General features: G+C 59.0%; 1 protein-coding gene across 1 annotated transcript in view; it reads left to right on the top strand.

Annotated features, from left to right (window-relative positions):
• Window positions 1-26927, top strand: part of CHCHD6 (coiled-coil-helix-coiled-coil-helix domain containing 6) — a 224644-nt gene that overhangs the window by 159465 nt on the left and 38252 nt on the right. The window contains exon 6 of the mRNA XM_079122145.1: window positions 25617-25687. Coding sequence (XP_078978271.1) covers window positions 25617-25687 — 71 coding nt within the window. The remainder of the gene's footprint in view (window positions 1-25616; window positions 25688-26927) is intronic.

Genomic DNA, 26927 nt, shown 5'->3' with positions numbered 1-26927 from the left:
CGTCCGCGCGGTCACAGCCTCTGTCACCCAGGGCTTCTGCCGTCTGTGCGGGATCTGATCTTCCCTGGTGAAGAGCCCGGGAACGAACTCGCTTCTCTAGCCTCTGGCCGAGGCATCCTCGTGTCTCCTTGTGACTACCCTCCCCCACTCGGCACGCTCCTGAACGTGCCGCGGTTCCGGCCGGGTTCCGGTCAAGATTGCCGCGGTCACCGTGCCCACCCCGCAGCCTAGGAAGGTCCAAGGAGGGGCCCCTGCTATGTGGTAGGACTTGCCCAGGCCCCGGGGCTGTGTAGGAGGTGCGGCCTCTGCCTGGGGGTGCTGCGGGCCTGGAGGTGGAGGCCAGCTGTGTGGCGGTCGGTCCACCTCCAGAGGTCCCGCAGGAGGAGCCGTCACCTCCCTAGGCTGTCCTGCACCAGTGTCGTCCTGCCAGGACGATGCTCTCCTGCCCCCTTCCTCAGTGCACCAGCCGGGGGAGAGCTAGGGCACTCTGGGAAAGGCCCACGGGCTGGCCGTGACAGTGACCCACAGAGGTGCAGACCAGGAGGCCCCACCAGGACTTCCACTGCGGGAAGCCAGCGAGCGGCCAGGCTCTTGTCCTGTGGCGCCTCCGTGGGGAGCACGGTGCCCAGCCCCGCGCCAGGCTTCCATCCTCTGCTTGGGCCAGACAGCGAGGCTCCACCGCTGCACAGAGCCCGCGGCCTCGCGAATGCATCATGGAGGCAGCCAGCGCAGTCCAGGGCAGTGGTGTGGCAGTGACAAGGCCAGAGTGGCTGGTGAGCTCCGCCAGGTCGGTGGAGGCTTCTGGAAGGAGGCTGTGTCCGAGCGGACAGAACGTCTGGGAGCTGGCTGTGCCAAGGACATGGAAAAGAGGACCTTGGCAAGCCCAAGGTGTGAGGTGGGGAAAGTGGGGCCTGGGACGAGGCGGCCGAGGGTCCCAAGGGCGTGGACTGGACTGCAGCCTGAAGGTAGCTCAGGGCCAGGGACCCCCTGCCTCAGGGGCATGACGAAGGCCACTGTGCCAGCTGACGGGCTTGTCATGAGAAGGGCCAGACCAGAATCAGCAGAGCAGTGTTCTCGATGTCTTGCAAAGGACGAAGCAGAGCCCAGACAGCGGTCACTCCCATGCTCTGTCCTGGCCCCAGAGAGGTGACCTGCCTGGACTTCAGCAGTCCAAGTACCTGTGGCCCTGGGAACCCTTGCTTGCTAGTGTTGGTCCCATGACTGTGGCCCTGCTGAGGTGGGGTGGCCTGCCTGCCCTGGCAGGTGCCCACTGGAGCAGACTGTGCCCATCACACCCCCTCTGCCTGGTGCACACCACACGCCTTCCTGTCCATGGCCAGCACGGGCCGTCGCAGCAGGATGTCCCGTACGGCACCCCTGCGTGTCTTTCTCTCTGGTTTCGGTACCTCCGTCCTCCAGGTCCTCTGAAGCCGAGGCCTCCGTGAGCATCAGGAGCATCATGGGAAGAAGGCTGTTGCCACAGCACCCCGGCGGTCAGCCTGCTGCCTGGTCTGCCGCCTCCAGCTAGGTCCATAGGAAGCACCTGCGGGGTGGGCAGTGCCGACGACAGGGCCCCGCTTCTGCGTCTGTGGTGTGCTGGTCACATGGGTGGAAGAGCCGGTCAAGCCGCTGCACCCACAGCCCTGCACTGACCGCTTGCCAGGCCGCTGGCGGTAGCCAGCAGCCTCTCTGTATGGGCACCCACGCTGATCACAGTTGTCACTGTTTCCCTTGAAGCCTACGCAGCCCTCACAAAGAGGCCAGTTGGAGGGACTCCACAGTGACCACAGAGGCCCTGCGGCTTGGGTGGCGCTTCCCTGGCTCATGTGCCAGCTGCTCAGCAAGCAGATCTGCGGGTCTGAGAGGGGCCCCGCTGCCAGCAGGCAGGCCCGAGAGGTGTCAGCACTTTGGAAAAATAATAAACAGCTGCATAAGGGCTGAGGCTGAGCCGCGGCCCTGGTGTTCTCGGAGGGCACATGCCCAGAGCCGGCGAGGACTCCCCTGGCTGACTGCCGTGGGCCTGCCGGGCAGGGCGACACAGGCACTCGGTGTCCCCTGGCAGAGTAGGAACAGGGCTGCACATCCCACCCCTAAACAGACCTGTGTGACTCAGACCAGCCAGTGGCTCTGCCCAGGCTCTCCAAGGCCCCTGAGGGAACAGAGTGCAACAGGAGGTCGGTGTGGACACAGGAGCTGAGGCTTGAGCTCTGTGCCCACGCCACACACAGCAGCACCTGGATTTCTGTGGCTTCTGAGCAGGAGCATCCACCTGGCCCCAGCTGGAGAGCCACTGCACTCGGCGTTCTAGAACCTTCTGAGTCAGCACTGCAAGATTTTGTGACTCCTCGGGTAGCAAGTCCCTTCTGTTTGGAGGCCTTGATCTTTTCAGGTGTACTTCTGAGCAGCGGTTTTACCCTTGTTTCTGTCCCCGGCCCACCCCCAGACTGTGACCTTCCCCGTAGCTCAGTGTCCATTCTGGCTGGGGCTCCTGAGGTGGAACAGAGCTATGGTCCTGGGTTTCTCAGTGAAGGAGGTGAGGGACTTTGTAGGATGTGTCCAGTGGGCTCGTGATGTAGGTGGGGAGGGTTGGAAGGGAGTGGGTTTATTTAGCAGCTACTATGTACCAGACCCTGCTCTGGGTGTTGGGGATCATCAATAAACAAGACACATGTCATGTCCCACTGAAAGACAGACAGTAAACAGGTTCTGTGGAAGACGGTTCAGATTCCCAAGGGTCTCAGAGGCCATCAACCACATTGTGTTAGGAAGGGCTGAGGGGCTTGCCTGACGTTTGAGTTGGGACCCACGTCAACAGCACAGTCGTGGAGGTGTGTCGGGCCTGTAGATCTGGGTCGCAGCTCTGCAGTGCTCTCAGGAAATCTGGTCCTGGCTTGGAAAGGTCTTGAGCAGAAATGAACTTGCGTGTCACAGGACAGGAAGGTGACCAGAGCAGCTGGAGCCCGCTGGGCGAGGAGGAGAGGCGGGCAGAGTCTAGTCTCAGAGGAACGAAGTATGACGGAGGAGCGGGCACCCAGGACCTCGCTAGCTGACCAGGAGCAGCCCGGGTATCCTGCAGGGCTGGGGAGCAGCCTGTGAGCAGCTGCAACGTGGACTTTGGGGAGGGCAAGCCCGGGTGAGGTCGGCTCGGAGGCTACTGTCCAGCCCTCCCGAAGTGGGAGGACCGGGCTGGGACCAGGACTCGGTGTGCACTCAGGAGAAATCTGTGGGGTTGGCCGAGCAACAGAGAGGAGCAGATCAAGCGTGGCTCGAAGCTCTTGCCCTGGCCTGCTGAGCACGTGGAGAAGAGAGGGGACCAGAGTGGGGTGCAGACACCGCCACCCTGCTGCGGAGCCCCCAGCCCTGAGCCCTGTGTTCTGGGGTGATGGGCTCTAAGCCCTGGCGTTGGAGAAGCGTGTGTGTGTGGAGCTGTGGTGCTATGCGCCAGGACCGGGCCCCGCCCGTGTCCACCATGCAGCCCTCCAGCCTGTGGGCCTCGCCTGGGCCGCGGCCTCTGCTCAGACCCAGACACGGGCGCCTGTGCCCGCCACCATGTCTCCTTTCTCCAGCGGACGGCCATGGTGGTCCTCCTAGTGCCAGGCCACATGGGCTCAGCCCACACTAGGCCCCACAAGTCTCTTGCACAGTGAGGCAGTGTCGCAAAGAGACTGCAAAGCCTAATACCAAAGCCATGAGATGCCATAGCCAAGCCCAGGACCGTCCAGAATCTTCTCCAAGCTGCTGCCGACCTTGACCTTTCCAGCAGGGAGCGCGCACAGCATCACAGTGTGCGTTGCTCTGCTCTGCAGCTCTGGCGGAGCTTTCTCTGAGTTGGGCACCTTGGACATCCGACAGTCTCTGCTCACGCTCTGCATGAGCCCCCTCCTCCCGGCTTCTGTACTCTTATTACCAAATGAGACGTGAGTTCTAGAAAGGTCACGTCCTGGGTGCCTGCTCCTCCGTCATACTTCGTTCCTCTGAGACTAGAGACCTACAACTGAACTCAGTCCCTCCACCGCCGTGCGGACCGTCCACGTCCATTCCTGGCCCTGACACTTCTGTCTTCCGTCGCGCCCGACTCAGGTGACAGCAGCGCTGACTGGGAGTGATTTTCCCTGTCTCTGATAGCTCTCGTTGCCTGAAAGTCACTCCAGCTGGTTCTTTTTTAATTGAGTGATATCTAAGCTTTGAGCAGAGCAGTATATAATCATCTGGATTTCTGGAGAGAGGCGGTCTCTCTCCGCTCTTCTGTCATTGAGCGTCTCTCGGCCCAGAGGAGCTCATTCGTATTCCCTGCCTCGTCTCGCTCAGCCCGTGGGGACTGGCGGCGCAGCTTCCCGGGCTCTGGCCTACCTTGAATGAGGTCAGGACAGACATCGAGCATACCTAATAGTCCCCATTTCTTGCTCAGGAATTGCTATAAAGGCCATTAATCCAATGAGTCCCAGTTCTTTATTATTATTACAAAAAGATGAAATGGTACCAGGCCCACGAGAGCAGGGCTCCAGACGGACAGGGAATGAGTCTGTGGGGAGGTCAGCTGGCCTGTGAACGGAACCCCCAGAGCCAGCCGAGCTCTCCGGGTGGGCACGGGGCTCTCCTGAGGAAAGCAGGTAGAGCCTGGCTTGTCGGGCCAGCCCCTCCCGAGCATAGGGACCATCCCGGGCGCCCGAGTTTCCCTGCTTCAAGACCCAGGGCAGAAGCCACCCAAAACCAGGTGCCTTAAAGCTGTGGGAGAAGTGGCCAACTCCAGGAGGGACGTGCATGGACATCTGGGTGCCTCCAGGTGCAAAGGGGGAGTGGTGACTGGCAGAGGGGCAGGCGACTGGCCTGTGCAGTGGCCCCACACAGGGCTTGGGGTGTGCTGCCAGCTGCCTGGCTCAGCAGCGAGGGGCTGTGAGCAGGCCTCCCAGGGCCCCTCCCAGAAGGAGCTGGGGGTACTTGGGGGTCTGTGCTTGACTGTTGGCTACAGTCCTTAGGGTGTGGGTGTCCCCAGAAGCCCCCGAGGAGACGGTGCAGGAAGGTCAGAGGAGACACGATCGGGTCGGGAGAGCATCAACCCGGTCAGTGCCTGGCTCCCTGGGGAACCACTGGGGGCACCTGGAGGCAGGTGGTGTGGTGAGGAGGTGGCACTGGGGCCTGGCTGTGGGGACACATGTGCATCTGGGAGTGGAGTCTCTCTGCCTCCTGGTCCCCAGGGGAGCTGCTTCCCTGCCCCACACTCTTCCTCCATGAGGTTCAGCCTCCCCTCAGGCCCGAGGAACGGAGCCGGCCGCCTGTGGACTGAGCCCTCTGCCCCGTGAGCCCCAAACCCACTCCTCCTCCTCTCGGCTGTGCTGGTGGGTCTTCTAGTCACAGCGGGGGAAAAGCTGACTAGGACACCAAAACTGGGACAGAGCCAGGTGACAGCAACCCTCAGATACTTGTCTTCTAAGATGTCCCTGGCACACCCCACAGCCGCACTCGCCTCGGTGCTCTGGTCCAGGGCGTGTCTCCCTTTAGACACAAGCATGGACAGACCAGCAAAGACGCCAAGAAGGGCAGTGCGCCCGCCCCCACGGAGGGACCTGCCCGTCCTCACCATTTGCCAGAGAGCACAGTGGTCTGCCGAGGGCCTCGGGGTCCACGGAACCTGCCACGTGGCCCCTCTGCTCAAGCCTTTGCAAGACAAAAGACAGACATTCAACTTAGGGAGAAACAGGCAGGAAGTGCAGGAGGGATGTGGTGGGAGGTCAGGAGGGAGCTGTGTAGGGGACAGGAGGGACGCAGGCTGCTCTGAGACAGGAGAAGGTGGCGGGGAGGCCTCCGTGCTGACCCGCGTGCCCAGTCCCCCTCAGCACGCAGGGACACACGCAGTGCGCATGCCCGTCACGGTGAGAGGCAGGCCCTGGTGTGATCAGGAGGCATGGGTGCAGCCTGGAGTGTCCCCATGGTCCGGTGACCAGGACGGCTGCTTCTGTGTCATTTCGCATGACGCATGTGGCAGGGCTGCACAGGTGAGGCGGGAGCAACACCGCGTTTGTCCATCAGCACGAGCGGTGCCCAGCAGAGATCTGGAGGCGCTGCCACAACCCGCGCGACGTGGGTGCTTCGTGCACCTTTATTTCATTTACAAAGTCAGGTCTGCGTGCGGTGAAACACCCCACGTCAGGCAGAGCTGAGCACCGCTCTCCAGAGTGGCCACTAATGCTTCCTTACGTGCCCTTTCAGAAAGCCTCGATCACATTCAAGCACGTATTTTACCCAAATGGAATCACACCGTGTTGTTCTGAAGCTCGCTTTCTTCCGCCGTAACAGCACGCCCTGCGTCCCTGCTCCTCGGTGTGTATGAACCTTCTCATTCTTGGTGATGGTGGCAGAGCTAAAATCATAGGTTCTTCAAGCCGGAAAGAGCCTTCAAATCAATGTGATCTAATTGCCTCATTTTGCCAGAACCTGGAGAGGTGAGGCGACTTGCCGGAGGCCACAGTGAGTTAGCAAAAGGGAAGGATTCCTCCGAGAGCCACTTAGAAGGAGGAGCTTCGTGAGGGCTGGAGATGGGGATGACAGATAGGAGTGACCGTGACTGGCCACCTGGGTTTCATCAGCATCATTGTCTGCGTCCGTGACTCCGGGCTCTTTGCAGTGGGGGAGGAGGAGGATGGAGGGAGGGAGGAAATGACAGCCCTCTGCGTGCGCCCAAGTGGGTTCACAAGGTTTTTGAGTTGAAATGTCATGTGGACCAGTAGAAAGGCGCTCTCACCGTCCAGCGAGAAGCCCCCGTCTCGATGAACAGAACAAGCCACTCGTTATTTGGAGAGCACACAGTCTCCTGAAAGTCACTGGATGTGGGGTGCATTCTTTGGTAGTTCTTAAAGGCATCGCAGCAGAGCATGCTGGAAGGAAGGTGTGACCCCTTCAGCCCCACACTTTTCCTTTGCCTGTTTGCCGACCCTGTCCCCAACAGTGACTGCATCCCCTGGCATCCTGCCATCTGATGTAGATTGGTAGGTGGTACGGTGTGGGTGTGGGTGTCCCCCAAAGCTCGTGACAGTGCAAGAAGGTTCAGAAGAGAAGTGGTTGGGTTGTGAGAGCCCTCACCTAATCAGTATGTTAATCCCCTGCTGGGGGTTAACCAGGTGGTAACTGAAGTGGTAGGTGTGGTGAGGAGGTGGCACTGGGGCCTGGCTCTGGGGACACATCTGCATCTGGGAGTGGAGTCTCTCTCTGCCTTCTGGTCCCCAGGGGAGCTGCTTCCCTGCACCACACTCTTCCTCCATGAGGTTCAGCCTCCCCTCAGGCCCGAGGAATGGAGCCGGCCGTCTGTGGACTGAGCCCTCTGCCCCGTGAGCCCCGAATCCACTCTTCCTCCTCCTCCAAAATTGTGCTGCTCAGGTTTTTCAGTCACAGCCAAAAAGCTGAGTAGACAATAGGAGTGAGCAAAAGTCCTGTGAAGGACTGGCCTGTGGCTGTGGGGTTGCCTGCTGGCCGTGGTCAGAACGTGGGCCTCTTGCTCTTGAGGTAGGTAAGGACCGGGGCATCGGGGGCCACTTCGCCGACTCACAGTCTGCAGGTGAGAGCTGGGAGGGCCCTCAGATTCCCTCTGGCCCAGCTGGCCCCGCCCCCAGGGCAGATGCCCTCAGGGCGAATACCCCCCAGGGTGCCCACTCACCTGCCGGCATGTAGCATGAGAAACCCGGACTAGAAAGGGCACGTCTTCCTGGGTCATCAATTTTACATGAGGTGCGGAGGGGAGAAATGCTATTTTTATATTAAAGCAAACACCGATATTATGGAATAGCATGGAAAATTCAAGTTATGTTTCAAGATAAAAGAGGCAATTTCAAAGCAATTTTATCCTTCCTCGCCTCAGGCAGCTTCAGGCTTTACCCCCTGGACCCCAGAGGGTACACGTTCTCTCTCCACTGCCCTTCGGGACTCTGTGGAAAGTGCGTTCGTTAGACGGGGCTCATTTTCTCAGGAAGTGGAAGTTCATCTTAAGCATGTTCTCAGCCTGGAAACGGAAGCAGCAGGTCCCCGGGCAGCTGTGGCCTGGGTCTCCACTCCAGATGAGCTCAGCAGCCCAGTTTCCACATGGTCCACTCTGTTTTCTTTGGGCCCTCGGAGTTTCTGTCACATAGCTTTAGTTTGTGTTGGCCCTGACCACATTAATGACTTCTTTTTTTTTTTTTAACCAGGGATTGAACCCAGGGGTGCTTAACCCCTGAGCTGCCTCCCCAGCCCTTTTTATATTTTATTTAGAGACAGGATCTCACTGAGTTGCTCAGGGCCTTGCTAAGTTGCTGAGGCTGGCCTCCAACTTGTGATCCTCTTGCTTCAGCCTCCTGAGGCGCTGGGATGACAGGTGTGTGCCACTGTGCCTGCCAGTGATTCCTCCTTAACTGGCCACTCACTTCTCTGTATGTTCCCTGGGAAATCTGATTGACTCAGCTTGTCTCACACCTGATCATAGGACTCTGGCCAGGCTAAGGACCAGTTGCCCACTGATCAGGTCAGTTAGATTGGGGGATTCAGGGTCAACTCACAAAGCCATGCTCCTCTGGGCCACTCCCTCTGGAGGCACAGGGTGGCAGTGAGCTAGCTGGCCCAAGGAGGAGTGGATTAGCGTGCGATGCTTCCAGTCCAGCCAACACGGAGGAGAAGCGGGAACCCAGGAAGGGCAAGAGTTGGTAATTGGCAGAGGCGAATGTGTCCCCTTCCTGCTGCTGTGGCCCAGGCTCCCACCGTCGCGCCTTAACTCCGGAGCAGCCTGGAGAGTCGATGGCAGCTGAAGGAAGGGAGATGGGGGCGGGAGGGCCTGGTTCCTTGAAGAGCAGCTGGAAGGGCCGCCCCGACCCACGCACGCGCGCGCAAAGGTGCGTGGATGCGTAGGTCCCGGGCACCTGGCATCTCTGCTCCTTGGGCTGGCCGAGTTTCAAGAGCCATTGATCCTCTTTGTGTCTCTGAGTACCGTGACCACGCACGAGGCCGCGTTCACAGGACGCCGCGTCATGGGTGGAGAGCCAATCGGAAGTGCTTCTTCTGGAGCCACGTGGCGGTGAAGCGGTGGGTAACGTGCTGGAGCTCTGCGTCACCCTTTTAAAGAGGACGTCACCAGCAGAGCCCACCTGCCTTTTCCTCCGACTGCGTCCCGCTGGTGTCTCCACCAGGCTGTAGCTGGAGGACGCTTCGCTCTGTCGTCTGAGGCAGAAGGTACAGGCGGTGCCTGGTTCGGGAAGTCAGCCGACGTGGGTTTCCGTCCTGCCTCTGCTGCTCGCTGACTCTGTGACCTTGGGCAGGCTTCTTCATCTGAGTGTGTTTTCTCATCTATAAAAAGATGGCGTTCCAGACTTCTCTGGCCGGTGGAATTTAATGAGATCGTCTGCACTTGGCGTTGAGAACCTCCAGCCACCTGACCTTTCTCAGCGTGTCCCTTGGGCCTCAGACGCGCTGTTTGCCTCTCCCCGAGACGCGCTTCCCTTTCTCTCCCCCGGCTACACCGGCTCCCCGGTCTTGGCTGGGACACTGGAGATAAGAGGCCTTCCTTGCCGTGGGATCGTGGGCGTAGAGGAGTCTTTTGTCCTCGGTGCGTGGGGGTCACAGACCCGGCCTTAGGCGGTTCCGTGAGGACACGTGGGGCTTGGGGAGGGCACCCGACACAGTCCTTCCTCTCGAGGGTCCTGCCGGGTGGATTTTGCTGTGACTTCCGTCTCTGCTGGCGTTTTCAAGCTCTGACACTTTGGGGCGAGGCCCCCCACGTCTGCAGGCCCAGCTCCCGGCCGCCCACACTCCCCTGGGCTGTGCTTCAGACGTCGGTCTGGGGGTGACATCTGCGCTGCTCTTCCTCAGCAAGATCGAGCGTCGGACACCAGGAACGTTGGCTGTCTTTTGCTGCTTGCTTGACCCATCTGGGGTCCCCTTTTTCCTCAGCCAGGAAGCTGCCAGCTGAGAGAGCTGCTTGCTTGTGTCTGGAGCCCTTGAAATGTGCCAGGCACTGTGCTAGGCACGCGTGCCTGGTGTCCTTCACCACCCACCCCAGCGGGAGGAGACCTGGCCACACAGGAGGGGAGCCGAGCCAGGCCCCAGACACGCTGGACTGCCACCTGTCTGCTGCTCCCTCTGCCCCAGCCTCGTGTTGCCACCCCTCCATCCAGCCTCGTGTGCCCTGCCTGGCCGAGGTGTCTGGAAGTTTCCATCCTCCGCGTGGCTTTCAGGGGCTTCCCCTGTTGGAATATTAGCTGCTTGAGGACAGGGGCTGGGTCAGCTGAGGTACGTGGGTAGTCGTGAGCACAGAAAGGTCCTGTGCCTTTGCATCGCCCATGGTGACCGGCACACTCCTCTTCAAAGCTGAGAAGGACAGTCTTGAGACACAGCGGGTCACGGCAGAGGCCTGAGCCCACAGCAGGCTCTGCAGACCACCAGCCGCACTGTGTGAGGAGGGATTGTCCCCTGCCGGGACTGCCCAGGACGTCTGCTTGCCCAGGCCCCAGTACCCTTGCCCTCAGCTGTGACCCAGGGAGGCGCGCTTTCTGTGGTGGGCATGTCACCTGCTGTGACCCCAGCACAGGACAAGCTGCTCTGAGAACTCCTCCCTCAGCTCTGCTTCCACAGACCCTTTTGAAAAGAGGTGGTTTCTCAGGGTGGTCCTGTGTGTAACAAGAGGTCCCATCACCAGGCACAGCGACGCACACCTGTCATCCCAGCAGCTCAGGAGGCTGAGGCAGGAAGATTGCAAATTGGAGCCAGCCTCAGCCACTGAGCGAGGCCTAGGCAACTCAGTGAGATCCTGTCTCTAAATAAAATGTAAAAAGGGCTGGGGGTGTGGCTCAGGGGTTGAGCACCCCTGGGTTCAGTCCCTGGTACCAAAATAAGAAAAAAGAAGAAAGAAAAAAGAGGCCCATCACCAAGGACGCCTGACTGTACGTGACAGCGCAGTCCCAATGCTCAGAGAAACACACGTTGGCTCCCACAACCGAAGTCACCCAGGGCTAGAGGTGGCTTGCGGTGCCTCCTACAAGATCAGGCGTGGCCGTCCTCTGGCTCAGCTTCCTCAGGCGGCCTCTGCCCCCAGGTTCCGCATGCCAGCCCCCTGCTGCTTCCGCCTCAGGGCTCCGCAGCCCCCAGAAGACAGAGCCGCTTTCTCAGGAGTGGAAATGAAGACCCACGCGAAGCTGCCTGGCCCTGATCGTCCTGAGCGAGAGCACGTGTGCTTTCTGCACCTGTCCCTGTGACCCAGGAGGGGACACTCCCTAGCTCAGCCTCAGTCACCAGCGACATCACCCGAAGTACCTGGACCCACTGGGAAGAGAGCGTCTTCTCGGAGGAGCGGGACTCAGTAGATGCTGGGTGGCAAAAGCAGCTGCGTGCTCGCTGCCCTGGCTGGCCACGGGACGAGGACCCTGGCTCTTGCCTCCCCTGGGAGTCGATGTCGTCCTCGCGTGGTCACCAGTACGTAGCGGTTTTTCCAAAGCTGACCCTCCCCTGTGTTCACGAATGAGGCCAGTGCCTTGCCGTTCCTGGTGGGCTCTAGCACGGCTGCCTCGTGGACGCAGGGCTTTGCTGGGTTGGCGTCACCTCAGGTCCCAGGATGCAGGCGGCAGAGTGTCCGGGCAGGCCTGGCGCTGTCCTGCCGCTGCACCCGCTGGAGGCAGGACTCCCGCCTAGACTTGCCGGCATCGTCGCTCTCAGAGGTCTGAGGAAGCAGTGGGGGAGCAGTTCTGAGCAAGGAGGGACCCAAGAGCCAGAACCCGGCACCTTGGGCGGCAGCGAGCGTCTCGCCGCTGGAGGGGCGAGGGGCAGAGCCCGAGCAGCACGCGACTGCAAGGAGAGGGAGCGCGCAGGCTCCAGAGACCGAGGACGCCCAGAGCCCTGGTGTCCTGGAGAGAGGGCGGGAGTCCGCAGGGCGCCCAGCAGCCTGCCCGCCGCCTGCCTCGGCGAGCTTCACGAGTCCATGGGGCCCTGGAGAGCTCCCAGTGTCTTGCTGTCACCAGCCGGGCTCCTGCAACAACCCCTGGCTGCCCGTTCTGAGCGCAGCCCGTGTCTGGGAGCTCCCAGGGTAGGAGGCGAGGAGCCGCAGGGACTTCCCAAGGCGCGTCCCCGGCTGTCCCCGGGCTCCGGCAGCAGCCTCGCGCTTCTTTCTGCGCCTCCTCCCACAGTCCAGTGACAGGCCAGCTCGGCCGCGGGCCCTGCGGCTCCCGCACACCTGGAGTCAGGTCCAGCCTGGGCGCTTCGGCCACACCCGGCCAGGGCCTTCGCCCGCGAGGGTCCCTCTGCCAGGAGGGCTGTCCCTTCTCTCCCAGGTTTCTTTGTCTTGTCTTTCTTTCCTTCCTTTGCTTCTTCCTCTGCCCCTGAAGGTCTCGTCCATGGCTGAACTCACTCCGCAGAGTGACCTTTTGCTCCTGCAGAACGCCAGTGTGCCCCTCACGCCCCACCTGACCCGTCTGCCCTGCGTGGTGTCCTTCACGGTCCCCGGCAGGCTCTGTGTCCGTGGTCCAGTCTGTCCCCACAGGGCCCACAAACCTCCAGTGGGACTGTACCCCTTCTGGGTGAGGCGCATGGGGGCACAGTGTGGCCACCCGCTGGGGGGCACAGCCCTCAGGTGGGTCTTGTGGGAGGGACCGGGCCTGCTCTGAGGGTGCCACACAGATCAGGAACGTCTGCACCCCACGAGGCGCCTCCCTCTGTCACCCTGCTGGCAGCGGAACCTCTAGGATCAGCACAAAGCGCAGAAGCCTGGGGTGAGGCCCGTGGGGTCCCAACGCACGGCACCCGACGGAGCGCTCTGTCCCCGGCTGAGCGGCCGCCTCGGATCCCAGGGCGTGCTGCCCTTGCTCACCGGCGGAGTCCCCAGCCTCTGCTTCCACCACTTGTGGGTTGTCCGTGAGGTTTCTTTACTTTTCTATTCCGTGGCAGAGAATCATTGGAATTCACAGTCTGAAGACCCTGCGTGCGTGATTTTGAGTTAGATCACTAGCAAGTAGCAGAACTGGAATTAAAACTCAAGTGCTTGATTTTTTTTTCATCTTTATTTTCTCTGTGCTACACCTTTCGTTTTCAAACTCTTTAGCTCCTCATTTAGCCAAAGATGTTCTTGCAAATGTAAAACCTAAGGGTGAGCCAGGCGTGGAGGCGCATGCCTGTAATCCCAGCCACTGGGGAGGCTGAGGCAAGAGGATCACAAGTTAGAGGCCAGCCTCAGCAAAAGTGAGGTTCTAAGCAGCTCAGTGAGACCCTGTCTCTGAAAAGAACGTAAAATGGCTGGGGATGTGGCTCAGGGGTTGAGTGCCCCTGGGTTCAATCCCTGGTTTAAAAAAATAAATAAATGGGAAATACTTGGGAACAATACTGGCCAAATATATTGTTAGAGCGTATGCACGTACCCATAGGTATCAGTGAATCCCACCCTGACTTACAGTTATAATGCAACAATTTTTTAAATGAGGGGGAAAAACTTAACTAACCAGCAGTACCAAAATATGGCTGGCTGCCCAGAGTGTGTCAGTGGTACTCGTGGCTGGACAGTCCTGCCTCCTGCACCTTTCCAGGGGAATGATTATGGGGTAGATTTCCTTGTCAATCCTGTTTACTCCAAGCACACCTTTGAATTCCCTTCCTGTCTACCTCGCGTGGCTTCTGTCCTTCTAGGTTAAATGCCATTCCATACTTCACAGCTTTTTAGAGTTCCCAGCCTTTGATTCTACTTTAATGCCCTCTCCCTGGCTCAGGTCAGTGCCAGGGGCAGCCTAGCCCACAGATCCTGGGTCTGGGTAGGCTGAAATTGGCCTTCCGTGTACCTTAGTATATTTTTTTTTTTAATTTTTTTTGGCAGGGAGCAGGTACCAGGGATTGAACCGAGGGATGCTTCACCACTGAGCCCCATCCCCAGCCCTTTTTATATTTTATTTAGAGACAGGGTCTCGCTGAGTTGCTCAGGGCCTGGCTAAGTAGCTGAGGCTGGCCTCCAACTTTTGATCCTCCTGCCTCAGCCTCCCAAGGCACTTAAAATTGCTTTTCACATACTTCAAACGGGACTTGTTTTTTTTTTTTTTTTTTTTTTTTTTTTTTTTTCCTTAACTGGTTATCAGATGCTTCTTCCAAGAACTTGCTCTTGAATGATCCCACTCCTCTGAATTCACTCTTTCAGATCCCTGTCTATACCCTCAAATAAATCCTTCCTTCAGATTCTTAGACCATCTCCCACAGGGACAGTGCCAAGGGACAGCACCAAGCAGCAGCCCTTACACTCCTCCGTAGCCCCGCCTGCTCCAGAGCACTCAGCTTGTTCTCTCAGGAGCCGTAGTTTGCCCTGGGTGTGTGCCCTCTGCAGAAAGCCTGGGGCTGCAGCCCACACCTGTGTGTCCTCCGGTCACGCTTGCCGAGCCCCAGCACACCGCTGTGGTTCACACGGGGGCTGTCCTCACCCACCACATGCAGGGAGAAGGACCTGTGGGTGAAACCCAGCTCTCACCCAGAGATCGAATGGCTAATGCTTAGTATTCAGTGTGAATCAATTTTTTAAAAACCTGTGCAGTTATCACTCATTAACACCGCTTTACATTTACCTGTCGCCTTAGTTCATGGACGTCTGTGTGTGCGCATGTGTGCCCAAGGCTCCGACCTTTCCTTCCCTGGCCAGGAGGGAGGAGCACATCCCCCCGCATGCCCAGCCAGCCACCTACCCCCCAAGTGGCTGAAATATCAGGAGGCTCCGCCAACCCCAGAGAGACGCCGGCGGGGTGCGGATCTCTGGCCCCTCGCCGTGGCACCAACAGAGAGCGACACACGGGGTCTTCTCTCTGGTCATCTCCACAGAGACAGGCACCTGTGGGAGGGTATCACCTAAAGCCACTGCCACTCTGATTAGCATTTCACTCCTCAGCGGTTTCCATGGCATAGGACGTGGACCGCGCTTCTCAGGAGTGAGGGGCCTGGAGGAGGAAGGGCAGGGCAGGCTGGGACGTGACATGAGCAGCCACTCCTGCAGGTTGAGGCGGAGGCCGGGGACAGGAGGCACACCTAGGAGACAGTGGTGGTCCCCCTGGAGCCAGAGGCGACCGGCAGGGGCAGGCCTGTCAGAGCGAGAACGAGCTGAGAAGGCCTTGGTGCCCAGGGTTTGGATGAGCAGGAGCAAGAAAAGTAAGAGTCATCACAGGGCCGAGCAGCTCCCGGCCTCAGCCAGGGAGGCAGGCACCTGAGCTGGGCGCAGTGCACTGTGGGACACGCCTTTGAGAAGCAGAGCGCAGGGACGGAAGGGGTGGGTTTGCCTTGCAGAGTAGTGGCGCTCTCCAGGAGGGGCGTTGCTGGGTGCCAGAGTGTGATTAGGAGTTTCGCAGGCAGCCAGGGAAATACTAGCAGAGGAAGCAATGTGTAGAACTCAAGCAGCCCCAGAGAAGGGCGGCGTCAAGAGTGAAGGGCAAGCTCATTAGCAGAGAGCCCCATCTCAACGGGAGGGTCTTGGATGCCACTCTGCTGCATTGGGGAGTTTTTAGAAAGGTGTCGGCTGAGAGCTGCATGTAAGGAACCTCTGCCATTGGAGGGGAAGAGAGACTGGAGACAGAGGGACCAGCACGGCGTATGTAAAAGGTCTGTCATTGTAATCGTCCACTCATAAGGTAATAAGGACAGGATGAGTGGTGCTCACCTGTCATCCCAGCAGCTCGGGAGGCTGAGGCAGGAGGATCACAAGTTGGAGGCCAGCCTCAGCAACTTGGCGAGGCCCTAAGCAACTCACCTAGACCCTGTCTCTAAATAAAATAATGAAAGTGCTGGAAATGTGGCTCAGTCGTTAGCACCCCTGGGTTCAGTCCCTGGTACAAACAAACGGATGAGAACAGGGATGGTAGAGAGAAAGGGAAGGATTCGAAAGACAGAGTTATGTGCATTTGGTTGCCAGTTTGATATGGGGCACCCACGGGGCAGGAAGCAGTGGTAGTTGACAGGTGACAGTCCAGGCCCTGGGTGGGTAGTGACATTCACCCACGCAGGAAGTGCAGGAGGCAGAAACATAATGAGGACCAGGAGATGGGAGTTCCTAAGAGGCGGAGAGTTCTGGAGGGAGAGCATCTGACACAGGGACAGAAGAAATGGGAACAGGGCACAGTCTGTGGAGCAGAGTTGTGACAAGGGCCACGGGGGTTTCAGTGCTTAGTTGAGACTTGCAGAGTGACAGCTACAGCTGAGATGATCAGTTCTTGAGCTCCGGCCATTGCCTCCTCAACACGTCAGACTTCACCACTGGCAGAGGCCATGTCTGTCACCCTCCCCATCAGTGACCGGCTCCCTCTCACCTGGGTCACTGCAGAAGCCTGCAGCTGGCCACACCGCCTCTGCTCTGCCTTCTGAGCAGCCAGCGATCCCTCTAGAATGGAAATGGGATGGTGCCCCCCTCACACCCCATAGCTTCCTACTGTCCTGCCATCCCCAGAATAGGCTCTGCGTGGTCGCGACCCCTCTCCAAGTCTCTTCCTCTGTCCTTGAGAGTCTCCCAGCCACTCTTACCCTGCCTCCCTGGAACTTGCTGAGTATACGCCCACCTCCCAAATCTGTCCCTCACGGTCCCTCGAACTTCTGCCTGGTGTCACCCCTGGTGTCTTCCCTGATTTCCTATTTAAAATAATACCCCTGTGGTGCTCCTTATCCCCTAGATCTCCTTTGGGCTATCTTTCTTTCTCTCTCTCTCTCTCTCTCTCTCTCTCTCTCTCTCTCTCTTTCTTCCTTCCTTCCCTCCCTCCCTTCCTTCTTTCCTTCCTTCTACCAGGAATTGAACCCAGGGGCACTTCACCCCTGAGCCACATCCCCAGCCCTTTTATATTTTATTTAGAGACAGGGTCTCGCTGAGTTGCTTAGGGCCTCGCTAAGTTGCTGAGGCTGGCCTCCAACTTGTGATCCTCCTGCCTCAGCCTCCGGAGCTGCTGGGATGATAGGTGTGCCCACCGCACCTGGCTGCTCTGGGGTTTTAAATGGCACTGAGGACATGGAAACTCACTCACTTCCTGTTCCATAGGCAGACTGGTAGCTCTATGAAGGCGAGGACTTCACCTCTTCTGTCTACTTCTCTGCTCGCTGATAACAGAACGGGCTTGGTAAATAATAGCCACTCAATAAATATTGGTCCTGTGAATGACAGAGACAGTGAACTCTGGGGTGCTGGGCAGGACTTTCATTGTGTTCATGTCCATTAATCACTGCATTCCCTTTTAAGAATTCTTCGTGTGTCCTCCTTAGCTGTCCGTGACAGCAGGGTGCACTCTGACCTGTCACACACGCATGGAGCGTGACTCCCCATCCTTGTGGTGGGACCCGACGTGGAGTTTCCCAGGTCGCATGTCCATATGTGAACAGGAAAGTGCTGTCCCGCCTTTCCCGTGCCCCTGCCCCTCCCCCGCCCTCCGCCCCACGCGCGTCTTGCCGCCCCCACCGTGGCCTGCTCAGCATGCTTTCCAGCGGGAGTCGCCATCTGGGGTCACAGTCAGCACAGGGCTCAGGCACCCAGATGGATGGTGGGCTCTCTTCTGAGGGCGAAGATGCAGCCGGTGCTTGGTCCTGGGGGAAGACGCAGGGGGTGTGCGTGCCCAGCAGCAGCTTCACATCAGACCTCGTCATCTGCTGGCGTTAGGGATCCAGGGATGCAGTGATGGAAGGTGGGGACACCCAACATGGGCGGGCTTCTCAATCTGGGAGCCCGCACTTACCCAGGGCAGATCTCTGAACTGCTCCAGGGAAGGCAGAGAAGGCGGCTGCCTGAGTCCTCGCTCTGGACGTGACGTGAGGGTTGGAGCCAAGGCCCCGGGGGAAGGTCCCAGGGTCTGAGTAGTGCCTGGAGGAGGACCGGATGTGGAGGCGGCCCTGACAGAAAGAAGCAAAGTTCAGAAGAGCCAGACAGTAGACCAGCGAGGGCCGCAGGCCAGGGCTGAAGGCGAGAAGAAAGAAGGGCGGGAGGGGTGCCCGTGTGGCGTGCCTCGGGTGGGTCCCATCTCAGGCTGTCCTGTGGCTCGGAGGCTCTGGGGTCCGCCCTGTCTGCGCACCCTCCTTTGAGGTCATGAAGAGCCAGTCAGGAGAAAAGGACCTCTCTCCCCAGGTGACAGCAAAGTCGGGCACAGCCCGCTCCTCAGGTGTGCCCAGAGCCAGCTGAGCAGCCTCTTAGCAAGATCAAAGGTCTCACTCGCTCATTGGCTGGCTAGCTGATGTCCTGTTCTGGACTTTTCTGCACACACACACATACTGATCATTCGGACCCTTTTAAGAAGACCTATGTTCATTTTCCACTGACGTTTTTGACTCTTTTCACATGAGAGACTTTCCAAATCCTGAATATGCTAATTATCTTTACTTCCCTGAAAATCCCGCATTCCTGGGAGCTTCAAGGAGCTTCGGATAATTAGGCTGGTAAGTTCCAGAGCTCCCCAGATGACCAGCGTTTGGCTGCGCTGACAGCACCTTGGCGTGGAGCTCGCCTGTCTTCAATCTGTTCCTCTTAGATTTCTGGGGTTTCAACCCTTGGTCCTTGTCCAGGCTGCGCTAATTTTGCTGGGACTCTCTCCCACGCCCTGGGCAGCGAAGATTCTGGGCCTCGCTGGTTTTCCGCGGGGCGATTTGACGCACGTCAATGCTGTGTTCCGGTCGCGTGGCTTTTGATTGGATATTTTTCTTCCTGGGGGACACCTGGGCACAGAGGAAAGGCATGGCCCCGCGTGAGAGTCCCGCAGAGCCGTCATCAGGCCCTGCTCCTGTGGCTCCAGGTTGCCTCACTCTGGCTGAGCCTCGGTTTCCTCCCGGGCCAAGGGGGCGACAGCTCCTGCCTTCGAGGATTTCTTTGGGCATCCAGGAATCTGCCTGTTGGAAAGTTCCCACCACCGTGCCTGGTAGAGGAAGGCCACTGCACCTTGGGGGCGGGTGTGTCCCTGTTGGGTCTGAGTGTGGGAGACATTGCTGGGTCAGTCACAGACCCAGAGCACAGTGGCTGTTGGCGCCTACATTCTCCCACAAGCATTTGGTCAGATGCTCCCGCCTTTGGATAAAGATTCCAAATTCCCGGTTCTCGCTTAATCCCTGACTCCTTGGCCACACCCTGTGTCCCTTGCCACCTCCTCCTCAGCCTGCCAGCTCCCTTGGAGGAGGAGCTCAGTAACGTCCCTGGATCATGCCTCCGTCCTGATCCTGGGGTCTCCTCTCGTGCTCTGACCTCTGCGTCCAGTTACGCGGCAGCGTTCTGCTGAAGACCCACTGTGTGCCAGGCGCCTGACAGACTGCGGGACAGGCTGGAGCCCCCTCTGGGGTCCCACCCCAGGGAGACGCCCTTCGCTCTCAGTCCTCTCAGGTCCCTCGTCCAGGTACGCAGCCTGTCTTGTTGGCGCAGGGACTGCTTCTCAGGGTCTTAGAGCATCTGCCGAGCGCTGCGTCCAGGCCAGGCCCAGTCTGAGCACTTTACCTGCGTGCTCTCACTCGGGCCACCATCTTCTATGGAGGATGGCCTGTCGCCCTTCTCTGTGTGCAGAGAACAAGCTGAGGAGAAGCTGTCTTAACCTTTGCCCGTAGTGCACCCCAGGAGGAGGTGCCTGAGCCCAGCACAGGCCGTCTGAGCCCTTGGCCTGCACGTGTGGCCGCTGCCCTGGGCTACCTCTCCATTGTTCTTAGGATGCACCTTGAACCTTAATTGTCTTTCCAGTTAGACATAAATCCCTGGAGTGCTTTGGTCCCCCTTAGACTTTTCTTTTCTTTTTTTTTTTTTTTTGGTACCAGGGATTGAATCTAGAGGTGCTTAACCACTGAGCCACATCTCCAACCCCTTTTATGTTTTATTTAGAGACAGGATCTCACTGAGTTGCTCAGGGCCTTGCTAAGTGGCTGAGGCTGGCCTCTAACTGCAATCCTCCTGATTGCAGCCTCCCGAGCCACCGGGATGACAGGTGGGCACCCCCATGCCCATCTTCCCCTTAGACTCCATCTCCCCTAGCCCCTCAGGCAGACTAGGCACACAGGAAATCACAAACACAGCTCTTGGCTTAGGTGTGTGTCTCTCAGGGCTCAAGCCCCAAAGCCGCCCTCCTCCAGGCCCACAGGCAGAGCCCAGGCCTTGGACCACAGTGGCGCGGGCACACCCTGACTCAGGCCTGGCTCCGCCCTGCAGCGTCCAGCTCACTGTGCCCGCCCCTGCTCTGCAGCCGGGCCCCGACCGTGCCCAGGACAGCAGGCCCGTCTCCTCTTCCCGCCACGTCTCCCGGTCCTCCCTTCCCAGCCTTCTCGCCCTCACACTCTCTTTTGATCTTGCAAATCCAGGCCCTTGGAGAAATCAGACAGTATGAAATATGGAAACTGCTTGGAAAGTAATTGAAGAAACACTGTGACTTTTGAAACCCACAGAGATAACACTCACACCTTCTTACTCACGTTATTTAATTTTTAATGGCAGATTTAATTAATGGAGATCAGGTCTTCTGCTTTCAGATGTGCACGCGGAGCAGCTGCGGAAGCGGGAGGAGGGGAGCTGTCTGTAGGGCAGAGGAGAAGACTTTCCAAAATCGGAAAGTCCAAGAGTCTGAGGGGAAAGAAAAGCACCGAAAATAGTGACTCATGATCGCTGGGCCCTGATGAATGCGGGGGTTCACTGCGGTGCCAGCAGCTCGTGGGGTGCCAGGGGTCCTTTCCAGGACAGGGTTCCCGCCCCAGGGGGCATTGGGCTGCTGGCTGCAGATGACCCAGCTGGGGAGAGCTGGACTCCATCACCGAGTACGAATGCAGGCGGGGGCCGCCCAGCGGTGGAGTGCCTGCCTAGCCTGCAGAGCCCGGGTCCCATCCTCAGCCCTGTGGAGAAAAAATAAACGAAACACAAAGCTACCTGCTACTGCCCCGCTTAAAAAGTGAAGGCCTCTAGCTGGGGTGGGAGGTGCACGCCTGTCATTCCGGCGACCCGGAGGCTGGGGCAGGAGGATCCCAAGGTCAGTGCCAATCTGCCTTATCTCAGTTAAAAAAAAAAAAGAAAAAAAGATGTGTAGCTCAGTGGTGAAGTACCCCCAGGTTCAATTCTCAGTACCAAAAAAGTTAAGAGGAAAGCCTTTGCTTGCCCCTCCTGGCCCACAGGGTGAAGGCTGGGCTTTTGGGCCTGCAGCTGAGGCCCTCTGTGCCCCGCTGCATCTCTATGCAGCCCTGTCCCTGTTCTTGCTCCTGTGCTGCCACAGCAGAGCCACTGTGTCTCTTCCCTGTCAGGCAGCCATGCGGGGCCCCCCAAACCCCTTGTGCTGCCGCCTCTGTTCATAAGGCCCCCTGTTTGGGATTCATGTCTGCTTATGCTTTTTTTTTTTAATTGTGGTGCTGGGGACTGAACCCAGGGCCTTGTACAAGTGAGGCAAGCCCTCTACTAACTGAGCCACACCCCCAGCCCTGTTTATCCTTTTAAAATGTCTTAAAACTGGAGCTGTCACACACCTGTCATCCCAGGGGCTTGGGAGGCAGGAGGATGGCAAGTTGGAGGCCAGCCTCAGCCACTTAGCAAGGCCCAAGCAACTCAGTGAGACCCTGTCTCTAAATAAAATATAAATGGGCTGGGGATGTGGCTCAGGGGTTAAGTGTTCTTGAGTTCAATCCCTGGTACAAAAAAAAAAAAAAAAAAAAAAAAAAAGAATAATACACCCTTCAACCCAAGGCTTTGACTTCTAGAATGTTCCCTATCAGTGTTCTCACTTGTGCACAAACTTCCAGATGCCAGGATGTTCCTTTCAGCGCTGTTTGTTACAGCGGAAGACCAGGAATGGCCTGGGTACATAGGTGAGGGGCCGCCTGAGTCACATTGCAGGGTGTTGTTTTGTGGGTTTGTGTCTGTGTGTCCGCAGGGCTGGGGAGGGGACGTGGGCCCTGAATAGGCTGGGCAAGTGCTCTGCCACTGAGCCGCGCCCCAGCCAGAAAGGTTGATCCAGAGGAAGGAACAGACGCAGCCCTGGGACCATTGATCTGCCGCCATGCGCTGAGCGTCAGGGACGCCGGGCTCCCGGGCAGGCTCGGCCACCAGCGTGCTCACCAGGGCACAGAGGTCTTGCCCACGGGGCCCGTAGAGGAAGGGGAGGGGGCTGGGAGTCCAGGCTGACCACGAAGAACTGACCAAGTCCATCACCCTCTGCCCTCTCTGTTTTTATGCTTTAAACCATATGTACGAACCTCTCAGAAACACTATTTAATGTCGAAAAATTGCCATGTTTCTGGTGTCATCCGCCAACGAGACTGGCCCTCGGTCTGCCAGGCCGCCCTTCCAGGTGCCCACAAGGCCCCTGAGTCGACTGCCCAGTGTCCCCTTATTGTGGTGGCATTGTGTCGTGTGACTGCCCCACAAGGCCAGGGAGCAGGCTGCGTTTGTGCTGGGGTCCCCCGGCACTGAGTGGTTCCCAGGATGAACCCTGTTGGTGGCCAGGCCTGGAAGCCCTTCCGTGGGGGTGACTCATGGAGTCTGCTCATCCCCAAAGAGGGAGGCGAGGTCCATGCCCGCTGTCCCGGGGGGCCGGTGGATGAGAGGGTCTGTGAACGCAGGAAGCCAGCATGGTGCTCCCTGGCTGTGAGCCGGAGCACTTCCTGTGTGCAGGCGGCAGTCCTGACGGTGGCCTGCTTGGGCAGATCAGAGGAGGAGGGCGGGTGTGTCGGGGCAGGACGGGGAATTTCACTGAGTCATGCTGAGGAACCATGGAGGAAGCTGCTGTGGGGCGATCGCCACCACTTCTTGGCCTGTGGGTACTTCCGATGACAAATCTAGCTGACCACAGGTTCACTTCGTGTTTGCAGTTGACCACTTGCCAGATTTGCTGGGCCAGGCTGTCCCTGCTAGTACAGAGTCCAGAGCAAGGACTCGGGGACCTCCTGTGAGCCCGCAGCAGGCCAGGCCCCATCCAACCACGGGTCTTCCCTCCAGAGGGACATCAGCAGGTGCCAGGGCCTGGAAAACGGTATCCCGACACCAGAGATTCCTATGGACACAGCTACAGGAAGTGAGACGTCTGAGCCAGAGAGAAGGCCTGGGCGAGTTTGCCTGTGGGAAAGGAAACAGGCCCGGATCCGCGGGAGGAACTTCGGACCAGCCACATTTCAGTGTCAGAAAGTTCAGGGCCCCATAACGTAGGGGCTGTGCTGGATTGAGTGGGTGCTGAGCGCCAGTCTGCCTCTGAGCATGCGAGGTAGTGGACACCTGTCTTGCAGTTAAGCAAACACCACTCAAAAGATTTATACTACAGCCAGCAAGTGCCTGAGTGAAAGTTGTGAAATGTGGGTCTGTGGCCAGGCGCGGTGGTGCATACCTGTCATCCCAGCAGCTTGGGAGGCTGAGGCAGGAGGATCACAAGTTGGAGGCTGGCCTCAGCCAAAGCCTAAGAAACTCAGTGAGACCCTGAACCTAAATAAACTATAAAAAGGGCTGGGGAGGTGGCTCAGTAGTCAAGGGCCCCGGGTTCAATTCCCAGTACCCCCTCCCCAAAAAATGTGGGTCTGTGGGGGAAGAGCCCCAGCATGGAAAGGCGGGGAGGCCCTGATGTGCTCCGTCCGTCTCTGTCCCTGCCTCTGCTAGCACACTCAGTGTTGGTCGAAGCAACATTGCAGTCTCTTGGTCTGAACGCGAGGGATCCAGAGCGGCCCAGGAGCCTGGCACGGGGCCTCCTGGACCCCGCACAGACCTGCAGTCCCCAGGCTGTGTGGCGGGAGGAGCGCCCGTATCGGTTTCATGGCTCTTGTCCGTGGGGAGCGTTTCCCAGCTGGCGTTCCTGGTGACTGCTGAAAGGGCATGGCTTCCCGCCCTGCCTGGAGAGAGGAGGCTGTGCAGAGCCAAAGGCCCCCCAGTGGCCTCCCTAGTTGTCCCAGCCCAGCTTGCAGCAGAACTGCACTGGTCATGTGCCCCAGGGACTGTCCGTCAGGGGCTCCTCCTTCACACCCAGGCAGCCCTCCTAGAGGCTGTGCTGCAGCGGGGACATCCCCAGAGGCTGGACATCCAGCCAGACCTGCTCTCTGTGCCCAGGGGCCAGGGCGAGGCCCTCCATCCACCCTTGTGGCGCCCAGGCCCATGCCTCCCCGCGCGGCTGATTCCGCAGACTTGCCTCTTGCTCTCCGAGGACTGGCCTGTCGCCGCGCGGGGCCAGCCAAGCTAGTCCAAGTGCACGGCGGGCGGAGGGAGCCGGGCTCCAGCCCAGGCTGTGTGGGGCAGCAGCGCCCTGGGGCTTCCCAGTCCCTTCTTGCCACGTGAGCTTGCTGCGGGGACTGAGAGTGGGCCCGAGGTTCTGTTTGCCCGTCTGTGAGACAGGGCTCAGCCATCCCGTGCGAGGCTCTGAGAAATGGCTGTGGTCAGGCCGCCAACGGTCTGGCCTCAGGCTGACCCCGTGTGGCATCTGCTGTCTCCATCACCCGCCCCGGGAAGAGGTGACCGCTGCGGCACGCCCTGCCCCTCTACCCAGGGCCCACCTGGCCTGGCCCTGCCGCAGGTTCCTTTCATTCTGGAATCTGCTTCCTGCAGGAGTCGCCCTGCGGCTTGGCCTCTCTGTGCCGCCCGCGTGTCTGCCCGCGTGTGGCCCTCGCGGCACTCCCACCTGGAGCATGGTGGCAGGTGGCTGGCAGTTGTGTGAGTGATCATCCCCCCGGGAATGCGTGAAGCTGCTGGAGTGTCACGGGGCCAGGAGCAACTTGCCTTTGAGGGCCAGAGAAGCCAAGTCACTGCCAGATTCACGGTGCAGCTCCAGGATCGAAACCCATCCTGCCTGCTTCCCAAACCTGGGCTCTCTCGCTGCCAGCCTGACCCTGCGGGTGTACGGCAGTGGGCGATCTTAAGAGTAATGAAGCGCATGCCTTCAGGACCTCCCACAGTGCCCTGGACCCCAGGTTGCGATAGGCAGGCAGTGGAGGTGTCCCAGAGGGACAATCTGGACCCCAGGGTTGTGCCCCTGGTGCTGCCCCTTGCTCTGTGACTTTGGGCACATCACTGCACCTCCCTGGATAGCAAAGTGCACCTCTAAAATAGAGACGGGACCAGATGGAGACTCAGCAAATTCTTTCTTCAAAGATAGTGAATATACCAGCTTTGGTGGCGCATGCCTGTCGTCCCAGTGGCTCAGGAGGCTGAGGCAGGAGGATAGCAAGGTGGAGGCCAGCCTCAATTACTTAGCAAGGCCCTAAGCAAACTCAGCAAGACGCCATCTCTAAATAAAATATTAAAAAGGGCTGGGGATGTGGCTCAGTGGTCGAGTGCCCCTGGGTTCAATCCCCAGTACCAAAAATAGACAAAAAGATGGTGAGGGCTTTAGGTTCTATGGGCCATACAGCATCTGCCATAACTACGCTGCTTTGCCACAAAGCAGCTGTAGACCATCCGTGAACAAACGAGTGTGGCCGTGCGCCAGCAGAACTTTATTTACAAGAACAGGTGGCGGGCAGGTTCTCCCGTGGGTTGGGGCTGGCCTCCCCCGACCAGAGGGCCTCGTGCTGGCCCTGCAGCCTCTGCTCTTCCAGGGTTCCCTGGCAGCGGTGGGCATGTGGAGGGAGCTGGGACCCAAGCTGTGGATTAATCACCGTTCTGCTTTGATGCTGGTCAAGAAATTAGCATCTGCGGATTTCTAGTGTGGTTGCATCCCGCGGGGGAGCCGGAGGGGGATTCCGGTCTCCGTAACCGGTCTGTCTTCTCTTTACAGAACGCCGAGATGTACAAGCTGGCATCGCAGCAGTTCCACGAGGCCGCGGCGAAGGCAGAGAGCGCCATAAAGTAAGAGCCTGCTTCTTATTCTTTGCAAACTTGGCCTGCTTTCCCTCGTGTGGCTTGCAGCCTGCCACCACCTGCCTGATTTCAGATTTCCCGAGTAACGCAGACGACCATCTGTTCCGCGCACTCTCACCTGGACGCGAGGCAGCCATTGGTCATCCGTAATCGGCCAAATTAGCCCTCCGTTCTTCCCAGCTCCTTGGCAAAGGAGAGCGGGGCTGCAGGCTCACAGAGCTGCTTCCAGACCCCAAGTCTGACCAGCAGGAACTGTGTGCATGGACTCGCTGGGCAAGGAGCGCCGGTCGGGTCGCAGGGGGTCAGGCAGGGCCACTCCCAGCCCCTCCCGCCCTCCAGTGGGTAGAGGAGGCCCGGGTTTGCATGGTGCTCTGGGAGGTCGTCTCCTCTGCTCCTGCTGCCTGTAACGCACCTCTCGCTTGCTGACCCTCAGGGCAGGGCACACTCTGCTCCCAGGGGACCTGAGGCTCCCACCAAGCCCTCTCTGTCCCAATAGTGAGCAGAGTTTCATCAGGACAGAAGGGTCGGATCCGGCTCACACCATGAGAAGACAGCATGAGAGAGGGCCGGGATGACTCAGTGAGAAAGCGCTTGAGCAAATGCTGCAGAGAGCCAGCTGCGGTGGCCCGTGCCTGTCATCCCAGCAGCCTGGGAGGCTGAGGCAGGAGGATGGCAAGTTGGAGGCCAGCCTCAGCAACTCGGCAAGACCCTGTCTCTAAGAAAAACATAAAAAGGGCTGGGGAAGTGGCTCAGTGGTTAGCACCCCTGGGGTCAATCCCTGGGACCAAAGAAAATGCTACAGTCATGAGAGAAGCCAGGAGGCCCGTGGGGACAGTGACGTCATCGGAACAGACCCCAGGGTGCAGAAGAGGGCAGGGAACAGTGCCAGGAGCTACTCCTGAGCAGGACGTACTTGAGGATCCTGGAAACGAGGAGGCTTCCGGACGGGTCTGGGGAGGAGGTCACGGTCGCCTTGGAACTGCGTCTCCTAGAGCAGCAGTGGGAGAGGCCGTCTCCAGGGGTGCAGGGCCTGCAGGGAGACACCCCACCTCCCTGGGGCGGCTCGGGCCTGCAGGGCCCCCGCTCCTCCGTCAGGCGGAGCCCAGGCTGTGACATGCTGCAGATGGGGGCGGGGGAGGGGGAGCAGCACATCAGACCCGGGGCCGCAGTGGCAGGCAGGGCAGGGGGACCCTGGTGGCCTCTCCCTCTCCTCGAGCAGAGGACAGGC

This window comes from Sciurus vulgaris (assembly GCF_902686455.1).
Source record: "Sciurus vulgaris genome assembly, chromosome: 19".
Classification (NCBI taxonomy): domain Eukaryota; kingdom Metazoa; phylum Chordata; class Mammalia; order Rodentia; family Sciuridae; genus Sciurus; species Sciurus vulgaris.
The sequence above is the reverse complement of the archived record's forward strand: the minus strand, read 5'-3'. Positions and strand labels throughout refer to the sequence as shown.